The sequence below is a fragment of the Ictidomys tridecemlineatus genome, chromosome 4 (genome assembly GCF_052094955.1).
Source record: "Ictidomys tridecemlineatus isolate mIctTri1 chromosome 4, mIctTri1.hap1, whole genome shotgun sequence".
NCBI classification, from domain to species: domain Eukaryota; kingdom Metazoa; phylum Chordata; class Mammalia; order Rodentia; family Sciuridae; genus Ictidomys; species Ictidomys tridecemlineatus.
This window is the reverse complement of record NC_135480.1, coordinates 162,744,051-162,754,592: the sequence shown is the minus strand read 5'-3', so window position 1 is coordinate 162,754,592 and position 10,542 is coordinate 162,744,051. Positions and strand designations below refer to the sequence as shown.

Here is a 10,542-nt window from a genome sequence, read left to right as displayed (position 1 = left end):
TATACAATCATTATGATACTTATTATACTATATGATATGTATTACATTTTACTGATATTATATGTTTCATATATCTATTTTATGTTATGTATTAATGAGTATAATATTATATATTTCATATATTATATTCATTTCATTAAACATATTTTTAACAGGTTTATATCAACTGTTTCCATTTTAATGATGCAATAATAATCCATATTGTCTGTACTATGATATTACTTAGCCACTTCTCCCTGATGGATATTTGTATTTTAGATTATGATGTTGCTGCAATGGGCATTTACAGATATTGTGTGTGTTATACACTCACACACACTTCTGCAGGGACAGCCATAGGTAAATTTCTAGTCATAATATTGCAAATTAAAGGGATTCCATTGCTGAAACATTTAAATTACCTTGCCAAGTTCCACCTGGCCTCCCCTGAGCTAGTTTGGGCTTTCCTACAGCACAGTAGTCTCAGGGCAGTCAGACCCCTCACAAGGTGGCTAACAACTTCAAGAGCAAGGATGTAAGCCAGCAAAATGGAAGACATGCCACTATTTCAGACACAGTTGGTTTGAAACTTTCTCTTCCCTGCACTATTCCAAGGTCTCTCAGAACTCCCCCAGACCCTCTCACATGAACCTACTATTGCAATAGGCAAACCCCCCAATCCAGCTGCTGTTCTATGAGTGGCTTTTCAGTTAATGACTCTTAGCTTATTGGGGGCTTCTTTGTTTCCTCTCAAGTCCCTTTTCCCCCCTTTCTTGAGAAACTACTGAAACTATACAATATTAGAAATTCTCACAGTTTGTATTTATTTTCCCTAATATACATTATATAGAGTAATCAGGAGTTTAAATAAAAAGAGTTTTAGAAACTCTTAAGAATGCAATAAGAAGAAAATGACACAGTAAAAATGAAAGGGAGAACTGAAAGTGGGAAATTCCTCTGAAACAGAGAGGACCATCCCATATAAATAGCCCATAACCATGGAGCCAGGACATTCACATTGCAGACCTTTACAGTCTGTTCAACCTTGCATAGATTGTAGGCTGTGCTGTTCTGGTTGTCATCATGAACAACAGGTGCATCCTCCAGCTGGCTCTCCTGTTGTGCTTCTCCACCACAGCTCTTTCCCTAAGTTACAACCTGCTTCGACTCCAACAGCTCAACAGCAGTGTGGAATGTCAGAAGCTGCTAGAGCAGTTGAATGGAAGGCCTGCAGACTGCCTCAGTGACAGGATGGACTTCAAGATCCCCAAGGAGATCAAACATCCACAGCAGTTCCAGAAGGAGCACGCTGCCTTTGTCATCTATGAGATGCTCAAGGACATCTTTCATGTTTTCAAAAAAGGCTACTCTAATCCTGACTGGAATAACACCATTGTCACAGACCTCCTTAGTGAACTCCATCAGCAGATGGACCTCCTGAACACAACAGTGGTAGAGAAACTGGGGGAGGAAAACAAAAAACAGGCATACTCCATGATTATCCTGCGCCTGAAGAGCTACTATGTGAGGATCCGGATGTACCTGGAGGCCAAGTTGTACAGCAGCTGTGCCTGGACAGTAGTCAGAGATGAACTCTACTGGAACTTCTCCTTCATTAACAGACTTACAGACAAATTTCAAAACTGAAGATGGCCCAGTAGGCACCACGTCTGGACCAGACAATGAGATCAGGCATTCTTCAACCAGCAGAGGCTCATTCAGTGACAGACAGCAAATGGGGTGCCTCTGAAAAGACAATAGACGTTTTTAACTTTTTAAATTGATTTATGAATTAAGTTATTTTTATTCTTTATTTAAATATTTATGTTGGAAAATAAATTATTTATGATGCAAAAATCCATGTGGCAGTTTCAATTTTAACTTGATTTATAAAACCCCTATGTTCACATATTCAGAGCCCCTCTTAGATGCTCTTTGTAAAATGTAAAGTAGTAGAGTTTCTGGCTTATGCCAGAATTTAAAATCCTGACACTTAAATTCCCCTGAAAAATTTATATTCCAAAGAAGCACATGTAATACACTAGGTACTACATAATAAGGAGATCTGAATCTTTTAGGGCAATAAATGTGCGGTTGAAGCATTTGGATTGGAGGGGAGTGGGTATGCAAAGGATCTGGGAGTGGTACCTGGGGTGCCCACTGCTTCTTCTCTGTTTTCCAGGGTCTATGGTCATGAAGTAGAATTTAGCACTCAGGTGAACCAAAGGAATATGCTAGCTCCTGTAGTCAACCTGAGCCCTTCCTTGTCTGGGGGAGGCTCTGCCCCTGTGTGCCCTCAAGATTGAGGGTGAGTTACTTCCAGGACACTTGTGAAGTACCTTGATTTTGGTCCTCATACTAGTCAAAAATTATGGAATCTGAGGGTTTCTGTCAGTTTCCAAGGAAAGGGAATAGAAGGAGGGGGACCTTCTTTCTACTCTAGCCATCTGTCTAGTTTTGTTTCCATGTTTCTCAAAAACCAAGTCTGCTCCTGGCCTCCCAGCTTGGTCAGACAGAATTCTGGGAATATCTTATGTAGTTTTCCTGGTTCTCTGTATCTCTGAAGCCGCACACTCCCCAAAGCAACAATCCACGACAGGTGCACAAGATTAAATCCAATTGTTAAGCCAGGCTAAAAGGCAGGAATCATAGGTGAAAAGAAATTCAAAGGACTGAAGGCACCAATTTCCCAGTGCTTGCACTGGGATAATGAAACTTTCCAAGGAATTCCGGGTTACCTGACCAGCATATGCTCACTGGCTAGTTTTTGGTCTTCAGACTGACTTCATGGAACTTGGGCTATTTTAGCTATTACTGTCATTTGCAGCTGCCATTTACTCAGAGATTCTAATGAAACAGGCACTAGGCTGAGCACCTATGTACATATTTCAATTTGATCCTCTTCACATACCCCCTTATATAAGCAGTTTGCCTACATAGTAGATACCTATTTGTTCTGAGAGCAGCATGAAGATCAGATTCTTGAAAAGAGTAAGACTTCAGGGACAAAAAATGTGCCTATCTGGTGGGCCTACAGCCATTAACTCAAACTAGTCTGGTCCTCTGTGAAAAAGTCAACCTTCCCCCTTCTTCCAACTTCCAACATCAGCTTTTTCGAAAGCCTGGGTGAAGCAGGGTTATCTTCTGCTATGGTACAGATACAAGAGCACCATGTAGAAATACAAAGTCTCTGCTGTGTCTAGAGCAGTCAGGAGGAAGCTGAGGAAGTCACTGCAGTGGGACTCGGCAGCCCACTACCTTCTCTGGCCATGTAGGTACCCTGGACCAGAAACTGGTTGGTTTATGAAAAGCCTGTTCTTCCTGTGTGCATTGACTAAAAGGACAAGGAAGATTTCTGCAAAATTTAAGTACGGTGTCAAATTTGAGGCGCCAGATCACCCACCTAGATCTCTGGCATAGGATAAATGATGCCTTAACTTAATTCCAGCAAGAATGGGGAAGAGGATCCCTAAGGTAACATTTACATATGTTATAAGGTAAGTATGGATGAGGGCTAACCCTCCTCCTTTCTGCTTTCCTCCCTGGGTGAAAGTATGATCTCATCCTGACCAGAATCTGAGACAGTGCACCTGTCTGATCTGCTACTTTACAGCTTCCAGAACTATGAGCCAATGTAAGATCCTTTTCTGTATTAATTGTGGTACATAGTTGTAGCTAGAGAAAATAGACCAAGAGAGCATGGTTTTGAGTATTGGCTTGTTCTGAGGAGAAAGAGAAAGAGAGTCCCTGGATGATCTGGAACTGCAATACTCCTCAGATTAAGGCAGTGGTGACTCCCTGTTGGGAATGAAGAAGGGCTTTTCAGAACAGGTTGTCTCTTGAACAACTTGAAATTGTGTGCACTGATGTGATGAAATTTCTTCCATCTTCTCAAAACCTCAGTGAAGAAAAGTTTGTTTTTTTTTTTTTGTACTAGGGATTGAATCTAGGATTGCTTTGCCATGAGTAACATCCCATATTCAATTTTTATTTTGAGACAGTGTTTTACTTAAGGTCTCACTGAGTTGCACAACATGTGATACCCCTGCCTCAGTGGTTGGGATTATAGGTGTGTACCACACTCCTGACAGGTAAATCCTCATGTGTGTAGCATTTTTGTGCAGGAATCAGAGCAAGTGTCCTGGTCCATGATTTAAAGAGTATGTGGAATCAACTGCATGGTGGCCAGACCTTTATGATGAGCCAAACTTTCAGGACCAGACAGCAGAGCAATGACAACAGAGCTGCCTTCCCCTTCTTACTTTGTACCTCAGGACTTCACAGAAATCATACAGAAAGGTGAAAGCAGGCACGTCTTCTATAATTCGACTGCTAGACAACCAAGTTCAAATGCCCATTGGATAAATGAGTTTTCAATTTACAAGAAATAAATGTCTGATGGGTCATAACTGTCAACTGGAAGTCCAGCAATGGAGGTGGTCTTATGGAGAGAGAGTGTAGAGGAGGAAAAGGATTAAAGCTTAACCCTGAGGACCTTCAACATTTAAAAGGACCAGAGAGAAAAGCAAGGAAGGAGACAGGGTTGAAAGATGCTGACATTAGAAGGAGAAGAGGAGGGAATGGCAGTAAAACAGTGTCTTTAGGAAATCAACTTGCTTAGAAGAAGAGCAATTAATAGATTTATGGAAGATATGGATTGAAACACATTGGGAAAGTAGAGGGCAGGGAAATCTTAGTGATCGAGAAGAATGGATCAGTAGAAACCATGTTAGCCAAGGTAGTAACGAATAAGAGAAGAGTAATTAGGGCGCAGATTTTTTAAAAAACAAATTTAAAAAAGAATGAGAGGTTGTAATCTGAGGCAGAGGAGAAAAGTGGGTTATGATCTGAAAAATAGTGTAGGGGTTTCTTTTTCTATACAGTTTTCACCTCTGAAATATATTTATGTTCAAACAGATTTCATATATTGACAAGTCATATTAGTAATTTTTTGTTGTATTAGTGTTAAATCATGATATCCTTAATTACAATGGTCGTTTTTCCTGTATTAGTAAGTACTATGTTAAATGTCAGTAAGTAGCTCTGTGGGTTGAAACCCGTCACCGCACTGGGAAATTAGATAGAACTAATGACCTTGTGAGAGGTGGATCTTAGAATTAGTGAGTGGAAATGACACTGGAGAAGGTGGCAGGTGAGTAAGAGTAGAGAAGAACTCCCCTGCAGCATGTCACCTGAGGAGCCAGTCATTTGAATTTCCCTCCAATTCAGACTTACTTTGGTCTTCCTTTGGCTTCTGGTGCAATCATAGCTTTCTAGGAATATCACCACAGAAGTAAAAATGGTGTGTTGAAAATTTTTGGAAATACTGGCTCAATGTTGTTGCATTTTTATTTTTCTGTTTGTCTTCTAACTTCAAGATGAAAATGAAAGTAATTGAAAAACATCAGGACAACTCTTTGCTCAGGAAAACATTGAATGAATAAGAATGTGTAGGTACAAGTAGGCGGTGACCCCCATCAGCACAGAAAGAGGCAGTGAGGGTACAGCTGACTGCAGAGCTGACCCAGAAATTTTGTAAGACTGAATATTTGACAGTCTGAGACCTGGAGGGACTTTATTCTGATTAGCAAAGCAGAGTTCCCTAACCTGAAGCCAGACCAGGGTGGTGTGAGCAGGGAGGAGAATAGAGAGAGAAAGAGGGACAGGAAGATCATGTAGGCTCACTCCTTTACCCACAGCTGGGAAAAAAAAAAGACCAAATTAAAATGCAGGAGGAACAACAAGGTCAGTGAAGGAGATCAAGCAGTTTAGCCCAAATTGTGGGTCAAAGTCCTGCTGAGAGTCGCCTTCACTTTGTGGAGTCCACAGCTGGCCTGTTGCCCTAGAATAAATTAAATCAACATGGCATCTCCTCACCTCCAGGTAGCAACAGATAAAACCAGAGAGACTGTTCCTGCAGAGGGATGTCACTATAATCTGTGCAGAAGGACCTTGTGCATGAGTCCCTCCTAGCCAAAAGTTGCTGAAACCCCCTACCCCTCAGCAACCACCAGGGGAGCAGACTGCCCTGGAAGTGCTAGCCTAACTCCACATGGCCTTTGTGGCAGGCTAGATAGAGAAGGCACAGAAGCCCCCAGTAGCAGGAAATGAAAGTGCAGAACCCGGCAGGAAAGCAGTCTGTGTCCCAGCAGCAGATGGGGATAGTCTCTGGAAGTTAGAGCTGCAGCAGGTCGGAGATTGGACATGGGTGGGATGGCTGTCTCACTCCCAGGCAGCAGAGGGGGACAGCCCCCATGATCCCTGGCTGCAGCCAGCAGGAGCTTGGACCATGTCTGTGTCTGTCCCAGTCAGTGGAGGGGAGCAGCTCTAGTGGTTTGTGACTATGGGCAGTGGGATCTGGAAGCCAAGCAAACTTGCTAAGCCTCTTTCTCAGTATCAGAAAAAGTGTCCCAGTGATCTGAGTAGGTCAGGGGGGACACTTTTGCACCACTCCCCACCCATGGAGAACCCACAATGACAGGCCCAATGGTTGCAGAGAGACACCAGGCTCTGTGTCACTTTGAAAAGGATCCTAGGAAGGAGAGTGGGAGGGGTGGTGACCCAGGACACTCAGAGAGACTGTCCAGATCTAGGCATCCTGAGTTCCTGCACACAAGATAAACAGTCAACAGACAGCGTGCCACACTCTTGGAATATCCAGCTTTAGGCCATTGGGCTGATAAATGAGAACATGCTGGTGGGGAGGCCCACAGCAACTCAAGCATTGGCTCTTGGGCCTCAGCACCTCTCAGGGTGACCTACAGTTGAGAGAGATGGACATATTTTAAAGGTTCCAAATCCTGACAAAATCCAAAGAGCATGCAATAAGAATGTTCTTCACCTTGGCATGTTTAAGTATAAATAGCTCAGCCGTCAACTTTGACAACATATGTATTACTCTTCACTTTGATTTCGTATTTGTGACTATAGTATTTGATATTGTTCCTCAAACAGGTTTCACTGTATTTCTTCTAATGTTTTAAAGCATTTATTGAAATTATTCTCTTTGTTTTGAGCTCAGATTTATATTTTCTTCCTTATTCCCTCTTTTTTCTCTTAGATTACCTGCTGTCAATTGTCCCCATACATTTTTTCTTCTTCTTGCCTTGATGTGCGTTTTAGTTTTCTATGATATCTTCTTTCATTCTTGTTTTCTCTTTTCTTTTGTCCAAATTTTCTTTCCTCTCCTTTTCTGTATCTATATAATGTTATAGCGATATTGGTATATTTAATTGATAATAATGAAAATAATATTTTTTTCAGTCTATACCTGAACTGTACTACAAGTTTATACCTGGATCAGAAAAACTATGGAAACAAATGCCAAATGTCATCTTTGATATAAAGAGAGCCACTAAGAACAGAACAGGAAGGAAGAGCATGAGGAAAAGACTAACAGTAAACAAAGACGAATGGGGGGAGAGAAAGGGAGAGAGAAGGGAAAGCATATGGAAATGGTAGGAGACCTTCAATGATACCCAAAATTATAAGAGGTTATGAGGGGCAAGGGGGAGGGGGGAAAAAGGGAGAGAATTGAACAACAGCAGAGGAGGTAGAGAGGGAAGATGGGAGGGGAGGGGAGGGGAGAGGGGATAGTAGGGGATAGGAAAGGTAGCAGAATACAACAGTCACTAATATGCCATTATGTAAAAATATGAGTATGTAACAGATGTGATTCTGCAGTTGGTATTTGGGGTAAAAATGGGAGTTCAAAACCCAATTGAGTCAAATATATGAAAGATGATATATCATGAGCTCTGTAATGTTTTGAACAATCAATAAAAAAAAAAAAGAAAAACTGGAGAAAAGTTCCAACACGTTTTTGGCGTTTTCCTAAGGTTGAATAGTATGTGTATTTGCTATAAAGTGATTGTACTAAACAGGGATCACTAGCTACTCTCAAAGTGATGATAATATTTATCTTAAAGTGATAATGAACTGCAGGTGACATACATTCAGTGAAAGTATTAACGGAGGTGTATTTGCCAAGCCTGTGGCTCTGAGGGGAAAGAAGATCATTAAATAGTCCCTTACATAAATAAAACAATAATCATTGTAATAGATGATTGGATATATACTAACAATATAAAAAAGGAGGGGAACAAACCACACCAAAGAAACCAGAACAATTGATCTCATATCTACCATATTGGAAGAAATGACATTAAAAATATTTAGAAAGTTCATAGTGAAAATCTTTAACAAGCTAAAAGAAGATACGTAATGAACTTAGAATAAGTGAGAGATAATTTCAATAAAGATGTAGAGATTCTGAAAAATACAAAACAGAAGTACTAGAAATGAAACTCAATAAACTAAATTATGTTTTCAGCAGAAAGCTTCACTAATAGATAAAATCACTTTGAAGAGAGATTTTGAGGAATATGATACATTATGATTTATACAAATAGTTATACTAAAGTCATTGAATAAGTTTATTTAGAAAGTTATGTTGATACTAATAGCTTTTCAGATTTATTTTTGACTGAATGTTTAAATTTAGACATTTTTAATTCAGTATTGAATACAAATATTAAATTTAACAATTTTACTTATTTATATATTTACTTATAATTTTTTCAATTATGATAATGGCATATTCATTGGGTATATAAATACATACTCATGAATATTAAAGCTTAATAGGCTGGACGTGGTTGTGAGCACCTTTAATCCCAGTGATTCCAGAGGCTGAGACAGAAGGATCACACGTTTGAGGTCAGCCTGAGGAAGTAAGGGAGGACATGGTACCTTAGCAAGACCCTGTGTCAAGATAAGAATGAAAAGGGTTGGGGACGTGGCTCAGTCATAAAACGCTTCTGGGTTCAATACCTAGTAAGCTCGTCCCCCATAAAAAATTAATAGGGGTTTCAGTTGGGAAAATAATTCTAAAAGCATGATCTGGGGGCAGGGGGAATATATAATGAAAATATGGTTTGGAAACACTACTCTAAACACATGTAGTGAAAGCATAAAGGAAAGCAAAAACAGAAAGTACTGAGGTGACATTCAGAAAATTGAGAGCATATTGGTTCCTATTTAAGACACAGGAACAAGTCAAGGGCTTCAGAGAACCTAGAGGCAAAGGTGCAAGACCACCCATCTCAAGCAGCCCAGCAGCATCTGCAAGATCCCCAATGGCCTTGCCCTTGGCTTTCCTGCTGGCCCTGGTGGTGCTCAGCTGCAAGAACACCTGCTCTCTGGGCTGTGACCTGCCTCAGATTCACAACCTGGATCTTGCAACTCCTGAAAGGAATGAGAAGGGGACCTGGATGTTCCTGGAAAAAATGAGGAGAATTCCCACTTTCTCCTGCCTGAACTACAGAAAGGACTTTGCCTTCCCCCAGGAGCAGTTGGAGGGTGAGCAGGTGCAGAAGGCTCAAGCTGTTACTGTCCTCCATGAGATGACCCAGCAGGTCTTCAATCTCTTCAGCACCCAGGAGGCCTTTGCTGCTTGGAACAAGACCCTCCTGGACACCTTCCTCACTGGCCTCTATCAGCAGCTGGATGACCTGAAAGCCTGTGGGACCCAGCAGGTGGGGGTGGAAGAGGCTCCCCTGAGGGCTGTGAGGAAATACTTCCACAGGATCACTGTCTACCTGAAGGAGAAGAAATACCTGCCTTGTGCCTGGGAGGTGGTCAGAGCAGAAATCATGAAATCCTTCTCTTCATCAGCCAACTTGTATGCAAGACTAAGGAGCATGGAATGAGACCTGGTCCAGCAGGGAAATGCTTCTCACTGACGAACACACCTTACCACACTCCCACAAGTTCTGCCATTTCAAAGACTCTCCTTCCTGCTGGAATTGTGACATGAATTCAATTTTTCAGATGTGTTCAGGCCTTTGCCCAACATTGCTTTCAAATCTATAGGCACTAGACCCTTACATCCCTGCAGATGTGTCTATTTATCTATTTAAATATTTATTTAACTATTTATATAACTTTATTTATTTTGTCTATATGATATTATGTATATGTTTGCAATATGATTAATAAAGCTGAACATTTTCTTTATATTTAAGAAGTTGATATTTTTGTTCTTCATTACTTTTTAAATTTCTTTAACTCTTTACATTCTTGCAGGGAATGAGGGATTGGATTCATTTTTCTTTTAATTCTTTTCCATTTTATTTTAAATTGCAACCAGAAGTTTAGTTCCAAATGCTGATTTGTAGGTTGAATTTACTTCATGGCCATCATTATTTTTGCCTGTAGAAAAAGTGAGATTAATAGAAAATCAATAAACTCTAGATATGATGAAGGAAAACCATAAAAATTACCCCTCAGAAGAAGAAAAAAATAACGGGACTTCTCTGACTCATCTTTTCTGCTTAATCCACTGGGGTTTGTGCTTAGATACTCTTCATGTCTCACTCATTATCCCAATTTCATCTATTTTCCCTCTATAGTGATGGTTTCAATGCACACAACTGCTTTCTGATATTCTTGTTTAACTTTTTTAACATATGTCAAAACACAAAAGTTGTACACATTAGTGCAGTGCCATGTTGAAGTCTCTGTTGTGAACCTCTCAAAATCCCTTCCTCCAGCTTTTTCAAA

General features: G+C 40.5%; 2 protein-coding genes across 2 annotated transcripts; both read left to right on the top strand.

The window, feature by feature from the left end:
* Positions 1–1,062: 1,062 nt before the first annotated feature.
* Positions 1,063–1,626, top strand: LOC101971846 (interferon beta). Its single transcript, XM_005335915.2, has one exon. The coding sequence runs from the start codon at positions 1,063–1,065 to the stop codon at positions 1,624–1,626; it is 564 nt and encodes a 187-aa protein (XP_005335972.2).
* A 7,490-nt stretch (positions 1,627–9,116) lies between these two features.
* Positions 9,117–9,689, top strand: LOC144376900 (interferon alpha-5-like). The gene has a single exon (XM_078045156.1). The coding sequence runs from the start codon at positions 9,117–9,119 to the stop codon at positions 9,687–9,689; it is 573 nt and encodes a 190-aa protein (XP_077901282.1).
* The last annotated feature ends 853 nt before the right edge of the window (positions 9,690–10,542 follow it).

Excerpts from the sequence above, each read along its gene's own strand:
- LOC101971846 (XM_005335915.2), top strand. The coding sequence starts at position 1,063 with ATGAACAACAGGTGCATCCTCCAGCTGGCTCTCCTGTTGTGCTTCTCC.
- LOC144376900 (XM_078045156.1), top strand. The coding sequence starts at position 9,117 with ATGGCCTTGCCCTTGGCTTTCCTGCTGGCCCTGGTGGTGCTCAGCTGC.